Source organism: Hemiscyllium ocellatum, chromosome 9, assembly GCF_020745735.1.
Source record: "Hemiscyllium ocellatum isolate sHemOce1 chromosome 9, sHemOce1.pat.X.cur, whole genome shotgun sequence".
NCBI lineage: Eukaryota > Metazoa > Chordata > Chondrichthyes > Orectolobiformes > Hemiscylliidae > Hemiscyllium > Hemiscyllium ocellatum.
Genome location: NC_083409.1, coordinates 113433365 through 113455509, shown reverse-complemented (window position 1 = coordinate 113455509; position 22145 = coordinate 113433365). Strand labels below are relative to the sequence as shown.

Genomic DNA, 22145 nt, shown 5'->3' with positions numbered 1-22145 from the left:
GAGTTCAGAAATTTGAGACCTAATGCTGTTTTACCCACAGCCCACTTTTGTTTCCTTTTCTTTGCATATTTTTAGCAGAATTGTTTTTAGGCAGCAGCCTATCAGCTAGAGGCATGTATTTTATTTCTTTGTTTCATTTCTAGTTCTTTTGCCCCTGTAGATTCATACAGTGCAAAAAAAGTCTGCTCCAATATAACTACCACTAAACATGTGCTGATCCCAATTTCCTGCACTTGTTCCATATCATCGATTGTTGTAATATTTTAAGTGCTCATCCCAATATTTTTAAAGTTTGTAAGGTTTCCAGCTTCCAATGCCTTCCCATTGCATTCTAGATTCCCACCACGTACTGAGTGAAAATGTTTTTTTTCCCCGAATCCCCTCTTGATCTACTCCTTACCCTAAAACTATGCCCTCCTGTGATTGATTCCTTAACCAAGAAGTAAAGCTGCTGCCTATTTATTTTGTCCATATCCCTCAATCTTATACACCTCAATCATGTCCCCCCCTCAGTCTTCTGTTTAAAAAAAACAGACCAAACCTATCTAGTGTCGTCTTTTAGTTTGATTTCTCAATCCCAGTCAATGTCCTGGTTAACCTCTACCCCCTCCAGTGCTATCACATTCTTCCTGTTGTGAGGTGACCAGAACTTCATACAGTGGCCTCACCAATGCTCTGGACAACTCCAACATTACTTCCTTGCTCTTACACACCAGGCCACAACTGGTGAAAGCAAGTGTCTCATATGTCTCTTTAACTATCTTATTCACATGCTTTGCCTACTTTAGGATTCTGTGAATAATTACCCCAAGATCCCTCTGTTCCTGGAAGCTATCCAGTATCATTCCCTTTCATTAAATCTCCTTATCTTGTTTTTTTTTCTTCCACTGGGCTGCCATCTGGAAGACTAACCCTTTTATTATTTAATCTTTCCTGTCTTATATTTGATCACAGACCTTTTTGTACGTGTCCCACATACACTTTGCTCGAAATCTAGTTGATGTCTAACTTTTCCTAATTCTGATGAAGAACTGACAACCAGAGTCAATAACTCTCTTAGCTGATGGCTGACCTGCTGAATGTTCCTAAATTTTCTGATTTTCTCAGATTTTAAGCATTCACAATCCTGCATTCCATCTTTCAATATTATGTTTTCTTTTCCCAGAAATTCCAGAACAATTACAAAACGTTTGGAATTTTCAATCTAGGAATTGGTTTAATGTACAAAAGAAAATAGCTTGTGTTTAATCTGTGACCTTTAATACCAAGAAGGGCAAAGTTCCACTTCCCAAGTTCACCTCAGAAGTCAGAATACGTAACCATTTTGAACAACTTTCAGTTGTTCCTTAAGTATTGATGGTTCAAGTTGCAGGAATGCCCTACCTCCTGGCATTTAGGAAACCTCTTTACAATATCAACTACAGCAGTTCAAGTAGAAAGTCAATATGAAAGGCAGCAAATTCAACAAAGATCCTCAGACAGCACCTTCCAAACCCAAGACCACTTCTATCAAGAAAGACAAGGGCAGCAGGTACATGGGAACACCACCCCTTGCTAGTTCCCTCCAAGCCACTCACCACCCGACTTGGAAATATATCGCCATTCCTTCACAGTCATTGGGTCAAATTCCTGGAATTCCATCCCTACCAGCATTGTGGATCAACCCACAGTCAGTGGACTGCAGCAATTCATGAAAGCAGCTCACCACCACCTTCCCAAGGGCAAATAAGGATGGTTTATCAATGTTGGGCAGCCAGGGATACCCAAGTCCCACAAATGAATAAAAAAAAGCTAAGAGTAGGCAATAAATGCAAGCTATTTCAGTGAGATCCGCATCCTATGGATAGTTTAATGAAATAACACCTTTGTAACAGTGGTTCCATGTAATTGAAACACTTGGTTATATCAAAATTATCTTTTGTCACATGGAATTCACTAAGCTTCTGATGGTGGCTATATAATCACTGTTCAGTGTTGTAAGTAACCATCTGGTTCACTGATACCCTTTAAGGAAGGAAATCTTCCTTCTTTACCTTGTCTGGTCTATATGTGACTCCAGATCCATAACAATCTGCTTGACTCTTGAATGCCCTCTGAAATAGGCTAGCCTTTCAGTGGACAATAAATGCTGGCCCAACCAGCCACAGCCATGTCATATAAATGAATAAAAAAAGTAAATCAATCTTTACTGATGTAATTATTTCATCTCCAACAGGCAGTTCAGAGACAGTATAAAAATCTGCTGAGGGCATGTTGCATTTCTACTTTCTAACGATTAACTTGGTGTCAGAGTAAAGCTACTGAGTTTGCAGATTAACCATTGATGTTCTTTCTGGCTTTGCTTTTAGGAATACTGCATGTCTGAATATTTGAGGATGAGTGGAATCTATTGGGGGCTGACCGTTATGGACTTAATGGGGCAACTGCAGCGCATGAACAAAGAGGAAATCCTACAGTTTGTCAAGTCGTGTCAGCATGACTGTGGGGGAGTTGGAGCTAGTATAGGCCATGATCCTCATCTCCTTTATACCCTGAGCGCTGTGCAGGTAGGTTTGATAGCCATTTTGTCAATTTGTAAGTGATCTCAAGTGATTGGTCAGTACAGCACACACTAAAAGCAATCAGCTAATCACTCAATTCATAACTGTTACTTGCGAGTTTTGAGAAGATTAGTAGCTCAGGTTGAGGTTTTGGATGTAGGTTTGCTCGCTGAGCTGGAAGGTTCATTTTCAGACGTTTTGTTACCTTACTAGGTAACATCTTCAGTGGACCTTGAGCGAAGCAATGCTGAAAATTCTTGCTTTCTATTTGTGTTTGGGTTTCTTTGGGTTGGTGATGTTGGAAATGATATCACCAACCCAAAGAAACCCAAATGTGTAAATAGAAAACAGGAATTTTCAGCATTGCTTCGCCTGAGGACCACTGAAGATGTTACCTAGTAAGGTAACGAAACGTCTGGAAATGAACCAGCTCAGCAAGCAAACCTACATCCAAACTGTTACTTGCAGTAGAGCAGAAATTTAGCTGTCTTTGTGACTTTAGTCATGTTGCATTATACATCTAATTGAGAAAAAGATATGGTTTTGTAATTAAGCAATATACAAACAATGTGGTTCTTTGTGCTATTTCCTTGCATTTGAAAACAGGCCATTCAGCCCAACAGAGCTAACCTCGAGTTTATAGATTGCATGAGTTTCCTTTCATGGAAACATGGAGAATGGAAGCCGGATATGATCATTCGATCATTCAAGCCTGCTCTGCCATAGCTAATCATCTGACTCAATGCTCTACCTACTTTCACCCCATACCCTTTGATCCCTATAACCCTAAGAACTGTATCTTACTCTTGAAAACATTCAATAATTGGACCTCAACTGCTTTCTGTGTTAGGGAACTCCACTGGTTCACCACTATCTGGATGAAGAAATTTTTCCTCCCCTCAGCATTCACTGCATTCAGATTAGAATGGTACTGGAAAAGCATAGCAGGTCAGGCTGCATCCGAGAAGCAGGAAAGTTGATGTTTTGGGCAAAAGCCTTTCATCAGGAATAGAGTCAGGGAGCCTCCGGGGGGAAGAGATAAATGTTGGGGGGAGGGGGGAAGATAGCAAAGTACAGTAGGCGAAATGGGGGTGGAGATGAGGTGATAGGTCAGAAAGGAGGGTGGAGCAGATAGGCAGGAAGGGAGATTGGCAGGTAGGACAGGTCATGAGGATGGTTCTGAGCTGGAAGGTTGGAACTGGGGTAAGGTGGGGGGATGGGAAATGAGGAAACTGGTGAAGTCCACATTGATGCCCTGGGGTTGGCGTGTTCCAAGGCAGAAGATGAGGCGTTCTTCCTCCAGGTGTCGGGTGGTGAGGGAGCGGTGGTGGAGGAGGAGGCCCAGGACCTGCATCATTCTAGGGTGTTGGGTTAACAGGATAGTCAAAAAGATAGTGGTGCAGACATCATGTAAAGAGGAGGAGAGCTGGAGAGATTGTAAAGAGAAAATGCTTTCAGTGTATATAGAATTCTATATATGTGCAGTGTAAATAAATAGTCTTGTTAGAATGAGCACAGATTGCAGAAGAGTCATTGAATGTCAAGAGGCAATGGTTAGATTCTCTGTTGTTGAAGATGGTTATTGCCTGGCATCATGTGGTGCCTGTGTTATTTGCCACTTATTGGCCCAAGCCTGGTTATTTTCCAGGTCTTGCTGCGTATGGGCATGAACTGCTTTGATATCTGAGGAGTTGGGAATGGTGCTGAACATTTTGCTGTCATCAGTGAACATCCTGTGACTGATCTTGTGTTAGAGAAAAGCTCATTAATGAAGCAGCTGATGATGATTGAGTAAAATCTTTCTCATCTTACCTATAAATGGCTTGTCCTTTAAGACTGTTTTTCCTGGTTTCAGATCTTTCTGCATCTACCCTGTTGATCCCTTTAAGAATTCTGTAAATTGTCAATGAAATAATTTCTCAAGCCGCTAAACTCTGGAGAGCATAGACTCAACTCCTCAGGGGAAGTTTCGTTATTACAGGAGTTAGTGGGATTCACTCCCTCTGTGGAACAATATCATTCTTTGGCTATCAGTCTTTTATATTGGGTTGCATTCTATTTCTTTTAAATTGGCCCATGAGGAGGACCATAGTTGGTCCTATGATGGTTAAAATCTCCTGGAAGCAGGAACATACACGTAGACAGTGGTCAGAATGTGGAATGTGGGGAGTGGTTGAATTGAAAAGCAAAGATACCTTCCAAGGGAAGTTGAATATGGGGGAGAAAGGGATAGAAGAATATACTGATGGTGAGAGTCATAGAACATAGAGCAGTACAGTACAATACAGGCCCTTCGGCCCTTGAAGTTGTGCCTACCTTTTATCCTACTCTGAGATCAGACTCAATTACTTAGCCTTCATTTTATTATCATCCATGTGCCTATCCAAGAGTTGCTTAAATGTCTGTAATGTCTCTGACTCTACTCCCACCGCTGGCAGTGCATTCCGAGCACCTACCACTCTCTATGTAAAGAATCTTTCTCTGACATCTCCCCTAAATCTTCCTCCAATCATCTTAAAATTATGCTCCCTTGTGGTAGCTATTTCTCCCCTGGGAAAATATCTCTGACTATTCACACTATCTATGCCTCTCATCGTCTTGTGCCCCTCTATTGAGTCACCTCTCATCCTTCTTCACTCCAATCAGAAAAGCCCTAGCTTCTCAACCTTTCTTCATAAGACCAGCCCTCCAGTCCAAGCAGTATCCTGGTAAATCTCCTCTGCACTGTCTCTAAAGCTTCCACATTCTTCCTATAATGAGGCAACCAGAACTGAACACAATATTCCAAGTTTGGTCTAACCAGGGCTCTATAGAGCTGCAGCGTAATCTCACAGCTCTTAAATCCAATTCCCCTGCTAATGAAAGCCAACGTACATATACCTTCTTAACAACCCTATCAACTTGGGTGGCAAGTTTGAGGGATCTATGTACATGGACTTCTGTTCCTTCACACTGCCAAGAATTCTGCCTTTGACCCTGTATTCAAATTTTACTTTCCAAAATGAATCTCTGCACACTTTTTCCAGGTTGATCTGCATCCTGTCAATGTTCTGTTGCAACCTACAACTCTCCCCATGATCCACCACTCCACTAACCTCCGTGTTATCGGCAAACTTACTAATTCACCCTTCCACTTCCTCATCCAAGTCATTTATAAAAATTAAAGAGCAGAAGTCCCAGAACAGATCCCTGCATGTTGTGGAGTGTGAATACCGACATTGAGCAGATGTACTGAATAATCAGCTTCCATTAATTTGAAATTTCTTTAGATGTTTTGTGAGCTGCTCCTTTGTGTCCTGCATCAGATTGCTGCATGCCTAGGGAGACCTTCAACTTGAACCTGAATTACAGTTAGGAGAAGTAATTTACCTCCCTCAAGTATATTCTGATATTCATTGGATGATGGTTGACTGGTATCTGAAATTTAATGTAATACCATTTCTTAACACAAATCTATCAGAATTTAGAAATTTAGAACTGATAGCCCCCCTCATGCTCCCCCAGAATGTATGCATCCACATACCTATCTATCTCTTCAGGCTCAACATTGAATTCCACTACCCTTTATGTGACATGCCCCTGACTGGTCTGGCTTGGATGTTTAGGCTGTGATTTCATTCAAAATTGTTAATAATGGAATAACTTGTGCATCCTTGTGCAACCATAGAACATAATACAGGACAGCCGCTAGCAGTCCGTCCAGACACCTACCACACTGTTTTTAAAAAAAACTTGCCCTTCGCACCTCCTTTCAACTTCCTCCCTCACACCTTAAATGCATGCCCATTTAGGGTCCTACAGCCTGCGGAGTAAGCGCCCAGACTTACCTATTTCTGTGGAAGTCCTGGACAAGTAAAAGTCACTGTGCTAATGTGGTTTATGATGTGTGATTGAATTCTGAAAAACAAGGCAGTGTGTTGAAGTTTCACTCCAATTGCCAAAGAAGTTTTAAATTGTTATATTGAAATATAGCATGTGGTTTGTGCTTATACTCTGAGTAGAATCCTGAGAATGCTGGAAAACTTCATTGATAACCTGTTCTGTGACTCACTCTTCTAGTGACTCAGTACAGCAGGTTACCTATTGTCTGGAGCAGGTGAGTAAAAGAAACAAAAGCTTCATGTCTTGACTGGCAAAGCAAGATTTTTTAATCCTCTGAACCACAATATAGTGCCGCTCATGTGGAATGGTGCAGTTTTGAGATAATGAGCATGTTGTAAAAGGCAGGGAAGTTATGAGATAGTGATATCTCAGAATTGATATGGTGCAGAAGGAGGCTATTCGGACCATTCTGCCTGCACTGGTTCTATCTCTTGTCTTTTCCTCATAACCCTGCACACCATTTATATCTAAATATTCATCCAATGCCTCCTTGAATGACTCCATTGAACCTGCCTTTCCACATTTCCAGACAGTACATTTCATATCCTAACTACTGACTGTGTGAAAAAATTTGTTTTCTCACATCACCCATGTTTCATTTATGTATCATTTGAAGCCTATACCACCTTGTTCCTTTTCTGAACAGGAGCAACTCCCTATTTACTGCCTACTTGCTTGTGATTTTGAAAACTTTGATCAAATCTCCTTTAGCTGCTTTCTGTCCGTGGAGACAATCCCAACTTCTTCAATCTGTCCTCATTAATGAAGTTTCTCATTTCTGGAACCATTCTTGGAAATTGCTTCTGCCCTCTTTCCAATCAACTGGCGTGTTACAGATAATGTGGCACCACAACTGTTCACCATATTCCAGATGAGTTCTAACGAGTGTCTAGTATAGTCATGAGGAGGTGATGGCCTACTGGTATTATCACTGGATTGTTAATCCAGAGAATCCAGGTAACATTCCAGGGATCAGGATTCAAATCCCCTCACAGCAGATTGTGATATTTGATTTTCAATAAAAAATCTAGAATTAAGAGTCTAATGAATCAAATCCATTGTTGATTGTTGGAAAAGCCCTTCTGGTTCACTAATGTTCTTGAAACATATAGCACGGACACAAAACCATTGGTCCAACATGTCCATGCTGACCAAGTTCCCCAAATTAAATGAGTCCCATTTGCCGGCATTTGACTCATATCCCTTTAAACCTTTCCTATCCATGTATCTGCCCAAATGTCTTTTAAATGTTGTAACTGTGCCTGCATCCATTACTTCCTCTGGCAGTTTATTCTGCATATGAATCACCCCCTGCGTGGAAAACAATGCCCCTTGGTCCCTTTTAAGCCTTTTTCCTCTCACTTTAAATTATGTCGTCTAGTTTGGAACTCTGCAACCTTAGGGAAGGAACCAGCTATCTTTATGTAGTCTCATGTAGACCTGGTCTGTTTTATTAACACTCCATCTATTCTGCTACCATCACTGATCTGTGCACACATACAGCCAGATCCCTCTGCTTCCACACCCAGTTTAGAATTCCACACCTTTTTTACCGTACCTTTCAATGTTCTTTCAATGAAAGTTCATCACTTCTCAGGTTTCTGCTTTGATTCTCATCTGCCATTATTCATCCACTCCACTAACTTCAGTGTCTTTTTGGAGTTCCATAACTGTCCTGGCAGCATACAGTTCTTCCAAGGTTAGGGGCAAGGGCCACTTGCACACCAAAGTGCAGGTCATGAATATACATCAAGAAAAGCAAGGGTCCCAATATCGACCCATAAGACTATGAAATAGAGTAGCAGAATTGTGCCATTTGGCCCATCAAGTCTGCTCTGTCATGTAATCAAGACGATGTGATCCTCAACCCCATTTTCCTGCCTTTTCTATATAACCCTTAATCCCCATATCGATGAAGAACCTATCTATCACTGTCTTAAATACACTCAATTCCCCAGATTCAGAAGCCTTGAGCTGAAGGAATTCCTCCTTTAAAAGTTCATCCCTTTCTGAGGCTGTGCCCTAGTTTGAGTCCTGGAAACATTTTCTCCACATCGACTCTATCCAGGCCCCTCAGTACTGTGTAAGTTTCAATGAGAACCCCCTTTAACTTTATAAGCACATTTGAGTACAGGCCCAGAGTCCTGAGCACTCCTCATCTGACAAGCTCTTCATCCCCAGGTTCATTGTGAACCTCCCGTGGAGCCTCTCCAAAACTAGCAAATCCTCCCTTTAAATGTGGGGCTCAAAACTGCTCACAATATTCCAAATACAGTCTGACCAGAGTCTTTTCCAGCCTTAGCAGTACTTCTCAGCTCTCTTACTCTAGCTCTCTTAAAATGAATGCTAACAATGCATTTGACTTCCAAGCTGCCAACTGATCCAGTATGTTAACCTTAAGGGAATCCTGAACTAGACTCCCAAGTCCCTTTGTGCTTCAGATTTCTGAAGCCTTTCCCTGTTTTAAAAAAAAGTCTATGCCTGTATTCTTTCGACCAAAGTGCATAACCTCAATTTCCTATATTGTATTCCATCTGTTACTTCTTTGCCAAATCTCCCGGCCTATCCAAGTCCTTCCGCAGCCTCTCTGCTTCCACAAAACTACCTGCCCCTCTTTGTGTCATCTGCAAACTCAGCAACAACACCCTCAGTTCCTTCTTCCAGATTGTTATTGTATAACATGAATAGTAGTTTGTTCCAACATTGCTGCAGAAATCCACAAGTCACCAGCTGCCATCCTGAAAAAGACCCTTTTATCCCCACTCTCTGCCTTCTGTCAGACAGCCAATCCCTTTTCCATGACAGTACCTTACCCTTAACATCATGGGCTCTTGTCCTATTTAACAACCTCCTGTGAGACATCTTGTCAAAGGCCTTCTGGAAGTCCAAATAGATCACATCCACATCTCCTGTGTCTAATTTACTCATTACCACCTCAATGAGTTGTTACAGATTTGTCAGATGTAACAACCTCCCTTGATGAAGCTCTGCTCACTGTGACTTCTGTCCCTTTTGTAGCATGACCTATCACTTTCCTCACAGGTATCTTGTTGGTATTGTTTCAAACACTTTCTGAAAGTCCATGTATACCATGTAAACAAAATTATCTCCTCCCTCCCCCCAGACACTTGATTGCTACTTCAAAGCTAGTCTCTTCCAAATTGACCAACTTTTTCCATGTGATTAATTCTATCCAATCCCATCCTATCCGATGTGATTTGATTGCTCTATTGTAATAACACAGCAAACAATGATCCAACTTTTTAAAAAGTAATCGAATTACTCTTCTAGTAACAGAAAATGCTAGAAATACTCAGCAGATTTGGTGATATCTGCAGTCAGAAAAATAGTGTTAATGTTTCATATCTGTAATCTTTTGTCAGAGCATTCAGCCCAAATTTCAGTCTCTAATATGACAATCCTGGTTTGGCCAGACATTTGCTGTGTAACTTCCTTTCTCCAAATTTGGTTGTGTAATCACAATCCTTGTGCTGACTACAGGTCTCTTCAAGAACTCCTTCTCTAATTCTCGCCATTCATCCCTATCTCTGTTTCAGTCTGCTCAAATCTTCTCTTCCCATGCATGCTTTTAGATTCCAGCTTCCTCCCTCTTCTGTAATTCAGTACCAGAGCCTTTAGTTTTCTAAACCCTGCCCTGCTTCACTCACCTCACTTCATCACAGAATTCTCTCCCTTTGCTCAACATATTACTTTACCTTTTAAAAAGCATCATGTGAACTTAGCTCTTGAACACGCTGAGAGTTGGTTTGGGGAGAATGTATTGCTTTCAATTTCTGTGAAGCTGCTGAAGGCATGTACTATCATTCTATCATCTCTTTCCCCCCCCGTGCCCCCCCCCTCCAATTTTTGGAAACCTCTGAAACTTGCCTATCAAAGTTGATGTGTTGCTGGCTAAATTATTTGTCTTTTTTTTTTAAAAATTCATCAATGGGATGAGGATGTTGTTGGTTAGGTCAGCATTTACTGCCCACCGCTCAAACTCCAGACAAGTGAGATCACGGGTTCCTTTCCTTCGGGACATTGGTTGACAATGGATTCATGGTTGTTGTTACTCCAGATTTTTTTATGGATTCAAATTCCATTTTTTTGGAAAATATTTGCACCATCAAACTCAAACTTCACCAGCTGCTGTGGCAGGATTTGTATCCGGCACCCCAAAACATTAACTGGGTCTTTGGATTAACAGACTAACAATAATACCATAAGACTATCGCTAACCCTAAATTGAGTCTGATTGTGTCTAGCAAAGGGTTTTTGGAAGTTCTACTGTGTTAAAAAGCACTGTGAATAGGTATGATAATTGCTACTACTTCTGTTACTATAATATGTTTCTTTTAATCTAGATCCTCTCTCTCTATGATAGTCTTCATGTCATTGATGTTAATAAAGTTGTTGAATATGTTAAAGGCCTCCAACAAGATGATGGTTCCTTTGCTGGTGACAAATGGGGTAAGTTTCCTGGTGCACAGGGTTTGTATGAACTGTACTATTCTAAACCAACATTGCATTTAGAGGTAGTTTTGGTGCACCTACATAAGTTAATTTGTGGAATTAATGGAGGAATCAATTTGCGCAATATTTACAACACAAACGAAGGCCATTTTGCTCAATGGGCTCAGAGCATATAAAATTGGGATAGGAGTAGGCTATTTGGCTCTTCAAGGCAGCTCTGTCATTCCATTATGGTCATGGCTGATTGTCCAACTCAATAGCCTGTTCCTGCTTTCTTCCCACACTCTTTGATTCTTTTAGCCCCAAGTGCTGTTTCAAATTACTTCTTGAAACAATGTTTTGGCTTTGACTGCATTCTGAGGTAGTGAACTCCATAAGCTCTCCACTGTCTGTCACATTTCTCCTTGCTTAATTTCATTTGTCACTTGTCCACCCATTCCACCAACATCTCAATGTCCTTTTGAAATTCCACACTATCATTGTCCACAGTTTACCATGCCTCCACTTGTTGAAGTATCTGCAAACATTGAAATTATGCCCAGGACACACAGATCAGGCTTATGCATGCATGTCAGAAAAAGCGTGATCTCTAGGGAACTCCAGGGCAAGCATTCCTTCAGCTTAAAAAAGCATCCATTAGCTATTACTGTCTGTTTCCTATCTCTCAGCCAATTCTGGATCCATGTTGCTACTATCTCTTTTATTTCCTGAGCTCTAACTTTGTCATCAGCTGTGTGGAACTGTAGCAAATGGAACTCCATGTACATCTTGCATATTTGCAAGTCATCGTGCCTCAGTCTGTGGTTCTCACTGATTTAGTAGCATGATTTTGAAGCTGGAAATTGGGAAGTCATGTGGGTTTTACTTTAGCCATATATGAATATGTATAACAAAGCTCAGCTGCTTTGTCATGGTGTCATTGTGGTGGTGTTACTGGACTGACAGGGTTGAAGCCCTTCATTAGTAATCCAGAGGATAGTATTGAAATCCCCATGCTAGTTTGAGAATTTTTAAAAATTCACCTGTGGGACATGGCCTGTCCTGGCTGGACCAGCATTTATTGCCCATCCCAAGTTGCCCTTGAGAAAGTGAGATGTGCGATACCATCTTGAACCACTACAGTCTATGTGCTGTTGGTAATCAACAATGCAGTTAGGGAGGGAATTCTAGGATATTGATCTATTGACACTAAAGGAGCAGCAATATACTGGCATCTCAGGATGATGAGTGACCTCGAGCAGAAATTACAGGTGGTGGTATTCCCTTGTATCTGCAGACTTTATCCTTCTTGATGGTAGTAATGGGTTTGGTAAGGACCTTTGGTGACTCTTGTAGAACATTTTGTATGTGGTACACACTGTTGCTCCTGAGCATCAGTGGTGGACAGGGTAGATATTTGTAGATGTAGTGCCAATCCGAGTAGGCTGCTTTTTCTTGAATGATGTCAAGCTTCTTCAGTGTTGTTGGAGTTGATGTCATCCAGGCAGGTGGGGAATATTCCATCACACACCTAGAACATAGAATATTACAGTGCAGTACAGTCTCTTCGGCCATCGATGGTTCCACAGGTTGGTGCAACAATCTGAAGCCCATCTAACCAACAATATTATGTTTTCATCCATATGTTTATCCAATGACCATTTAAGTGCCCTTCAAGTTGGTGAGTCTACTACTGTTATAGGCAGGGCATTCCACGGCCCTACTACTCTGAATACCTCTGATATCTGTTCGTAAGCTATGTCCCCTCGTGCTAGCCAACCCATCTGGGGAATAAAGCTCTCACTATTTACCCTATCTATCCCTCTGATTATCTTATGTCTCAATTAAGTCATCCCTCAACCACCTTCTCTCTAAGGAAAAGAGCCTCCAGTCCCTCAGCCTTTCTTTGTAAGACCTTCCCTCCATACAAATGTGTTGCTGGTCAAAGCACAGCAGGTTAGGCAGCATCTCAGGAATAGAGAATTCGACGTTTCGAGCATAAGCCCTTCATCAGGAATAAGAGAGAGAGCCAAGCAGGCTGAGATAAAAGGTAGGGAGGAGGGACACTGCACCCCCCAGGTCATCTATCACCCTCACCTTGACCTCCTTCCACCTATCCCACCTCCATCGCCCCTCCCCCTAGTCCCTCCTCCCTACCTTTTATCTCAGCCTGCTTGGCTCTCTCTCTTATTCCTGATGAAGGGCTTATGCTCGAAACGTCGAATTCTCTATTCCTGAGATGCTGCCTAACCTGCTGTGCTTTGACCAGCAACACATTTGCAGCTGTGATCTCCAGCATCTGCAGACCTCATTTTTTACTTCCCTCCATACAAGGCAACATCCTAATAAATCTCCCCTGAACTCTTTCCACAGCGTCCATGTCCTTCCGATAATGCGGTGAACAGAACCGAACACAGTTATCCAAGTGCGGCTGGATAGAGTTTTGTTCAGCTGCAACATGACCTCATGGCTCTGAAACTCAATCCCTCTACCAATAAAAGCTAACACACCATATGCTTTCTGAACAACACTATCAACCTGGGTGGCAACAATCTATGTATATGGGCATCGAAATTTCTCTGCTCATCTTCAGTGCCAAGAATCTTGACATAAATACAGTATTCTTTATTCCAGTTACTCCTTCCGAAGTGAATCACCTCACACTTTTCCACATTAAACTCCATTTGGCACCTCTCAGCCCAGCTCTGCAGCTTATCTATGTTCCTCTGTAACCTGCAACATTCTTTGGCACAATCCAGAACTCTACCGACCTTAGTGTCATCTGCAAATTTACTAACCCATCTGGCTGTAACAGGCTGCTCCTTTTTTGAAGTATTTTAGGTGCTGGCAGTGATTTCTTCGAATTCCAGGAGCAGCAATTAATGTTTTATATGCTGCTACATTGTTTTGGAACTTTGGAGAAAAAAAATAAAAACAACGGCACTTTTAAAAGGGAGAGGAACAGACAAAGGCAGCACATGGTCAGTCAGTGCAGGAGAGAGAGAAAAAGAAATCCATGCTGCTAATGACACAGTTAGCAGTGAACCTGTGTAGTTACTGCCTTTGCTGTTTGAATTCATGTATTGTTGGATATCCGAGTGCATCTGGGAAAATTAACTAACAGTGAAATTCACAACTGATCTTGGGGGAACCTGATTGGGAGAGATCACAACACAGAAACAGATAAGTGAATATTTTTAAGTGTGGCCTTAAAGTAAGTCTGCAGTAGTGAGTAGAATGGGTTGTCTCTCGATATATTTTATTGAGATATGTCACTTGATTAAACTTAAAAATATAAGCCATTAGTATTAAGTTGTCCTAGAGCAGTGTTTTGTAGAGGAATGAGACAGTGCTATTTTCTGGGTCTGTAGACTGGAAGAAACAAAAATGGCCCTGAGTAGAGTGATATGCTCTTTTTGTCGGATGTGGGAGTTTAGGGAGAGTTTCTGTGTTACTGAGGATTATATCTGCAATAAATGCTGTTGGTTGCAACCTTATCAGATTGAATGGATTGGTTGGAGAGACAGTTCAAAACAATGAGAAATTTACAAGAGCAAGGGGATGTGATGGATGGCAGTTATAGGAAGGGAGAAAAGTTGCGGATACAGTCACATAGATGGGTTAACTCCAGGAAAGGTAAGAGAGGTAGGCAGGCAGTACAGGAGTCTTCTGTGGCTATCCCCATTTCAAACAGGTATTGCTGTTTTGGAAAATGAAGGGGGTGATGGATTCTGAGGGAAATGTACCACAAACAGCCAAGTTTCTAGTATTGAGACTGGCTCTAATGCAATGAGGCGTGTGTCGGCTTCCAAGAGATCAGTTGTGTTAGAGGGCTGTCTAGTCTGAGGCACAGGCAGATGTTTCTGTGGCCAGCAGCGAACAATCAGAATCATGTGTTGCTTCCTTGATGCCAGGATCAAGGATGCCTCTGAGAGGGTGCAGAATGTTCTCAAGGGGAAGAGGGGCCAGCAGGAGGTTATTGTACACGTTGGAACCAACAACATGGGAAAGGAAAAGGATGATATTCTGAAGAGCGATTATAGTGTGTTCAGCAGGAATTTGAAAAGGAGCTCCTCGAGGGTAGTAATATCTGGATTATTCCCTGTGCTGTGAGGGTAAGATTAGGAGAGTAGAGCAGATGAATGTATGGCTGAGGAGCTGGTGCAGGGGAGAAGGATTCATATTTTTGTATCACTGGTATCTCTTCTCGGGTAGGAGTGACCTACACAAGAAGGACTGATTGTACCTGAATTGGAAGGAGACTAATATACTGTCAGGGAGATTTGCTGGAGCTGCTTAGGAGGATTTAAACTATTAGGGTGGGTGGAGGGGAGGGGAATGGGATCCATGGAGATAGTGAGGAAAGAGGTCAATCTGAGATTGGTACAGTTGAGCAAAGAAGTGAGTCAAACTGACAAGGACAAATCAGAGAACAAGGTAGGACTGATAAATTAAACTGCATTTATTTCAATGCAGAAGGCCTAACAGGGAAGGCAGATGAACTCAGGGCATGGTTAGGAACATGGGACTGGAATATCATAGCAATTACAGAAACATGGCTCAAGGATGGACAGGACTGGCAGCTTAATATTCCAGGATGGAAATGCTACAGGAAGGATAGAAAGGGAGGCAAGAGAGGAGGGGGAGTGGCGTTCTTTAGTCATCCAGCATTCCCTATACTTACTAGTCTTTCCTTTTCACCCGAACAGGAATATACTGTCTCTGGATTCTCGTTAACTCATTTCTGAAAACTTCCCATTTTCCAGCGAACATCTGCCCACAATCAGCTTTCGAAAATTCTTGCCTAATACCGTCAAAATTGGCCTTCCTCCAATTTAGAGCTTCAACTTTTAGATCTGGTCTACCCTTTTCCATCACTATTTTAAACCTAATAGAATTATGGTTGCTGGCCCCAAAGTGCTCCCCCATTGATACCTCAGTCACCTGCCCTGCCTTTTTTCCCAAGAGTAGGTCAAGTATTGCACCTTCTCTAGTAGGTACATCCACATATTGAATCTGAAAATTTTCTTGTACACACTTAACAAATTCCTTTCCAACTAAACTCTTAACACTATGGCTGACCCACTCTATGTTTGGAAAATTAAAATCCCTCATCATAACCACCCTATTATTCTTACAGATAACAGAGATCTCCTTACAAATTTGTTTCTCAATTTCCTTCTGACTATTAGGGGTCTGTAATACAATCCCAATTAGGTGATCATCCCTTTCTTATTTCTCAGTTCAACCCAAATAAATTTTTTGGATGCATTTCCCGTAATGAGCTGCCAGAGGAAGTGGTGGGGGCGAGTATGATTGCAACATTTAAAAGGTATCTGGATGGGTATATGAATAGGAAGGGTTTGAAGGCATATGGGCCAGGTGCTGGCAGGTGGCGCTAGATTGGGTTGGGATATCTTATCGGCATGGACGATTTGGACCGAAGGGTCTGTTTCCGTGCTGTACATCTCTGACTTCTACACCCTCGTCCAAGTCATATATAAAAATGACAAACAGCAGTGGCCCCAAAACTGACCTTTGCAGGACACCACTTGTAACTAAACTCCAGGATGAAGGTATCCCATCAACCACCACCCTCTATCGCCTTTCAGCTAGCCAATTTCTGATCCAAACCACTAAATCACCGCAATCTCATGCTTCCATGTTTTATGCAATAGCTTACTAAAATCCATATACACCACATCAACCGCTTTACCCTCATCCACCTGTTTGGTCACCATCTCAAAGAACTCAGTAAGGTTTGTGAGGCATGACCTAACCTTCTCAAAACAGTGTTGACTATCCCTTATCAACTTATTCCTTTCTAGATGAATACAAGTTCCATGTCTTGTAACCTTTTCCAATGCTTTACCCACAACCGAAATAAGGCTCACTGGTCTATAATTACCAGCGTTGTTTCTACTCCCCTTCTTGGACAGGGGAACCACATTTGCTATCCTCCAGTCTTCTGGCACTATTCCTGTAGACAATGATAATGTAAAGATCAAAGCCAAAGGCTCTGCAATCTCCTCCCTGGCTTTCCAGAGAATACTAGGATAAATCCCATCTGGCCCATAGAACTTATCTATTTTCACACTTTCCAGAATTGCTAATACTTCCTCCTTGTGAACCTCAATCTTGTCTAGTCTAGTAGCCTGTATCTCAGTATTCCCCTCCACAACATTATCTTTCTCTAGTATGAATAATGACGAAAAATATCCACTTAGAGCTTCTCCTATCTCCTTGGACTCTACGCACAACTTCCCACTACTATCTTTGATTGGCCGTAAGCTTACTCTCGTCATTCTTTTATTCCTGATATACCTATAGAGAGCCTTGGGTTTTCCTTGATCCTATCTGCCAATGACTTCTCAAGACTTCTCCTAGCTGTTTTTAGCTCTCACTTTCGGTCTTTCCTTGCTAATTTATAACTCGCAATGGCTCAGTTAGAGCACTTGAATCTCATCCTAACAAGCCGCCTTCTTCCTCTTGACTTTTTTAGTAAACCAAGGCTCCCTCACTCAACCACTTGCTCCCTGCCTAACAGGTACATACTTATCAAGGGCATTCAGTAGCTGTTCCTTGAATAAGCTCCACATTTCAATTATGCCCATCCCCTGCAGTTTCCTTCCCCATCCTAAATCTTGCCTAATCACTTCATAATTGCCTTTCCCCCAGCTATAACTCTTGCCCTGCGGTATAAACCAATCTCTTTTCATCGCTCAAGTAAACATAACTGAATTGTGGTCACTATCATCAAAGTGCTCACCTACTCCAAATCGGACACCTGCTTGGGTTTATTACCCAGTACCAAATCCAATGTGGCCTCACCCCTTGTTGGCTTCTCTACATACTGTGTCAGGAATGGACAAAAATGCACACAATGGATAAAAACTAACCCATATGACCTATTGAACTATCATATTTCCAGTCGATATTTGGAAAGTTAAAGTCCCCACAATAGCTACTCTGATACCATCGCTCCCATCCAGAATCATCTTTGTTATCCTTGCCTCTACATCTCTGGAACTATTCAGAGGCCTATAGAAAACCCCTTCCAACTGGGTAACCTCTCCTTTACTGTTTCTAACTTCCGCCCATACCATCTCAGAAGACGAGTTCTCGAACATCCTTTATGCTGTCATAATACTGTCTTTGACTAACAATGCCACACCTCCCCCTCTTTTACCATCTTTTAGAAATATCTAAATCTTGGAACCTGCAACAACCATTCCTGTCCCTACTCTATCGAGCCATTCCTGTCCCTCTTGCGACCTTGAAACCGTTTTCATGACCTCACTAATCTCGACCTCCTGGACGGTGGAATTGCAATTTAGGTTCCCATCCCCCTCCTGACTTGTGCTTTGTGGATGGTGGTCAGGCTTCAGGGTGTTAGGAGTGGGTTACTTGCTGCAGTATTTCTAGCTTCTGACCTACTCATAGAGCCACTGTATTTAAATGGTAAGTCCAGTTCACTTTCTGGTCAGTGGTGACCCACTGGATGTGAACACTACTAAACGTTAAGTGGTAATGGTTAGGTTGCATCTTATTGGTGATGGTCATTGCCTGGTATTTGAGTGGTGTTAATGTTATTTGACACTTACCAGCCCAAGCCTCCAGATCTTGTTGAATTTGAACACAGACTGCTTCAGTATCTGAGGAGTCATGAATGATGCTGAATATTGTGAAGTCATCTCCACTTTTGACGTTATGATGGAGCAAAGGTCATTGATGAAGCAACTGAAGATGTTTTAAAGTATCTACAAACTTTGAAGTTGTGCCCAGGACGTGACCCTGAGGAAGTCCTGCGGTTAGAGGAATTGAGATGCCACGCCTCCAGCAACTACTGCCCTCCTCCAATGTGTCAGGACTGACTCCAACCAGTGGAAAGTTTGCTCCATTGATACCTATAGATTCCTGTTTTGCTGAGGCTCCTTGATGTCACACTCAGCCCAATGAAGTCAAGGTCTGTCCCCCTCATCTCACTTCTAGAGTTCAGCTCTTTTTTCCATGTTTGAACCAAGACTGTAAGGTGGCCTTGGTAGAACCCAAACTGGGTGTTGCTGAGCAGGTGCTGCTTGATAACACTGTTGATGACACCCCACGACACTTTACTAATGGAGTAATAATTGGTTGGGGTGGATTTGTCTTTTTGTGTACAGAACATATTTGAGCAATTTTCCACATTGTTGGATAGATGTTGTAGCAATTCTGGAATAACTTGGTTCAGGGTGTGGTGAGTTTTACAGCACAAGTTTAAAGTATTATTGTTGGAATGTTGGCAGGACCCATGCTCTTTGCAATATCTAGTTCCTCCAGCTATTTTGTAATTTCATGAAGATCATAGAATTCATACAGTGAGGAGTGAATCAACTTGGTTGAAGATTGGCACCTGTAATGCTTGTGGCCATTGGAGAAGGCAGAGATAGATCATCCAGTTGGTGGTTCTATTTGAAGATTGTTGTGAATGTTTCAGTCTTACATTTTGCATTGATGTACAGGACTTCCCCATCATTGGGTATGGGATATTTGTGGATCCACATGACCGGGTGTGGCAGGACTGCAGACTTTCAGGCGTGGTGCATTGTTGTGTGATCACTGGCTCTCTGTCACTTGCTGTTTGTCATGATCAGAACCCTGTGATGTAGTGTCACCAGGTTGGCATATTTTTTAGGTATGCCTGGTGCTGCACCTGGCTTACCCTCCTACGTTTTTCATTGAACTAGGTGGTTGATCTCTTGGCTTAATGACAGTGGAAGAGTGGGAATATGCAGGGCCATGAAATTGAAAATTGGGTTGAAGGATGACTCTGTTGCAGCTGTTGGCTCAATTGTCTCATGATGCTCAATCTTGAGTTGCTAGATCAATTCAAAGTCTGTCCCATTTAGCACAGTCATAATACCATAAATTATGTTCTATAAGTGTGAAGTCAGGACTTCATTTACACAATATAAATACCATTCCAATATTATACCAGAAGTAAAATAACTGATGTCAGTAGAATTAGTTGTGAAACTATTGGATTATCATTAAAGAAAACTTTGGTTCACCGATGTTCTGATCCATAAAAGAATTATTGCCATTCTTACCTGGTGTGGGCCTTTGTTTTAATCCGAACTTGCAGTAATGTACGTGATTGATTCTAATGCTGCCTTCTGTAGCAGTTGTATCTGCACTTCCACCAGTGGTTCAACAAGGTCCACTAGCAACACCTTCTCAGGATGGCTGAGAATAGTTGATGAGTCTGTCTAATAAGTCTATTGGATCATTCTGAGAGGGGATAAATACAACTTTGTGCATATTATGAAGCTTTGGCACAGGCCAAATTATTATGGCTTCCAACTTAGCTCTGGGACCAGTGGGATTTGCAGGGACTACACTGTTGCTGGCAAACATTTTGTTCACTCTCCAATGGCCCACTGTACAAGGACAAAGCAGCCTTTGAAATTAAAAGAAAACATCCTGGGATTTAGTGGATTCGTTCCAGAAGCCAAAACTAATTCTTATTTTACAATCGAATCAAAGAATGAATCCTATATTGGCTACAGCTGCCATTCACTCCATGTCCAGGTTTGATCTTTCCAAGAGAAGCTCAGCTGGTCAAACTGTCCTACCTGTTCTCCATTGTCCTGATGTTTTACTTTCTCTTCGGCTGCTTTCAATTCCTGACTGAAATTGCCTGTTCTCCCCACACACTCAGATCCTGATCACGCAGTGCATTTTTTAAAAAATTCTGTGTAATGCTGTATTGCTTTTTTTCTTGCCAGTCGCCTTGCAATAATGTCCTATGGTTTTTCTTGATCTTTCATCGATAGAGGGGTCTCTTTATCTACCCTTTTGGACTTTGTTTCTCTGGTTCTTCATTTTGAATGCCTCATAGTTTTTTTCAATCTTCTCCATGGCAATTTTCCTCTGCATCTCCACTTTATCCACGTTTGTGAAGTTCCCCATTCCTGGAAGCATGCTTATAAGCCCTTTCTGCACCAATTCTAAACTCTTATCATTTCTAAACTGTGTTGCCCAGAGTTTGATGCAGTACTGCAGCCAAGTAAGAGCTTTACTGAGGTTAACTATAACTTTTGTGCTTTCTCTTAAAATACTTCTTCAACCTGTCCTCCACCTTCAACTGTGTGTACAATAAAATACCTCTGTACCTGCAGTCCTTTGTTACACTGCCTCACATTTTCAGATGAACGTGTATCACTGCACACTTGTGGGCTTTATATTTCAACTGGCACATTTCTGCCTATTCCACCAACCTGTCAGTGTCTTCTTGTAAAATTTGAAATTATAGCCAAAGTCTGGGTAATTCATGTAAGTCAAGAAAATCAATAGTCGTAGTACTAACCCCAAACAACCTCTCTGTCTTCTATTCAGACATATTCTGACATGTTCTGAAAGAACAATACATCATAGGAACAAGCTCTTCGGCACTGAGGAGCTGTGAGGCAGCAGTGCTAACCACTGAGCCACTGTCCCACCCCTTTAAGAGCAAATTGAACAAAGAACAAAGAAAATTTAGAGCCCAGGAACAGGCCCTTCAGCCCTCCAAGCCTGAGCCGATCCAAATTTACTGTCTAAAACTGTCAGTCAATTCCTAAGCTTCTGTATCCCTCTGCTCCCTACCTACTCATGCATCTGTCCAGACGTATCTTAAATGAATCTACCGTGCCTGCCTCTACTGGCAACGTGTTCCAAATGCCCACCACCCTCTGTGTGATCTCTAAGAGAGTTTGTAAAGTGAGGAAGAACACTTCTTATGAGCTTTTAATTTTCTACTTCTCTCCTCAAAGAAATTAATCAAACTTTACTCAAGCAGGGTGGGGTGTGGTGAATACATTACTTTGTTATTGAAAAGTCTCTCTTCTGTTCCAGGTGAAATAGACACCAGGTTCTCCTTTTGTGCTGTAGCAACTCTTGCACTATTGGTAAGAATGGAAACAAGCTTATTGCCTGATATATATTGTGACTATGTAATTGTTTTATGGGCATTGAAGGCAAAGCTTCACTTGTTGTCCATCCCTCATTGCCCTAATATTGATTGGCTGTCTGGACCATTTCAGAGGGCAGTTAAGATTGGCCCATTTCTCTGGGTCTGGAGTCACATGTATGCTAGATTAGGTAAACATGGCAGATTTTCTTCCCTAAAGGGCATGACTGAATCTTCTGGGTTTTTATGAAAATCGATAATGATTACATGGTCACTAGGTTTATTTATTCCAGATTTTTATTGAATTCTAATCTCTCCATTCACCATGGTAGGATTCAAAA

General features: G+C 41.8%; 1 protein-coding gene across 1 annotated transcript in view; it reads left to right on the top strand.

Moving 5' to 3' along the window:
• rabggtb (Rab geranylgeranyltransferase subunit beta) overlaps nucleotides 1–22145 on the top strand; it is a 47367-nt gene that overhangs the window by 7953 nt on the left and 17269 nt on the right. The window contains exons 3-5 of the mRNA XM_060830656.1: nucleotides 2349–2546; nucleotides 10787–10892; nucleotides 21750–21802. Of these exons, the coding sequence (XP_060686639.1) occupies nucleotides 2349–2546; nucleotides 10787–10892; nucleotides 21750–21802 (357 nt within the window). The remainder of the gene's footprint in view (nucleotides 1–2348; nucleotides 2547–10786; nucleotides 10893–21749; nucleotides 21803–22145) is intronic.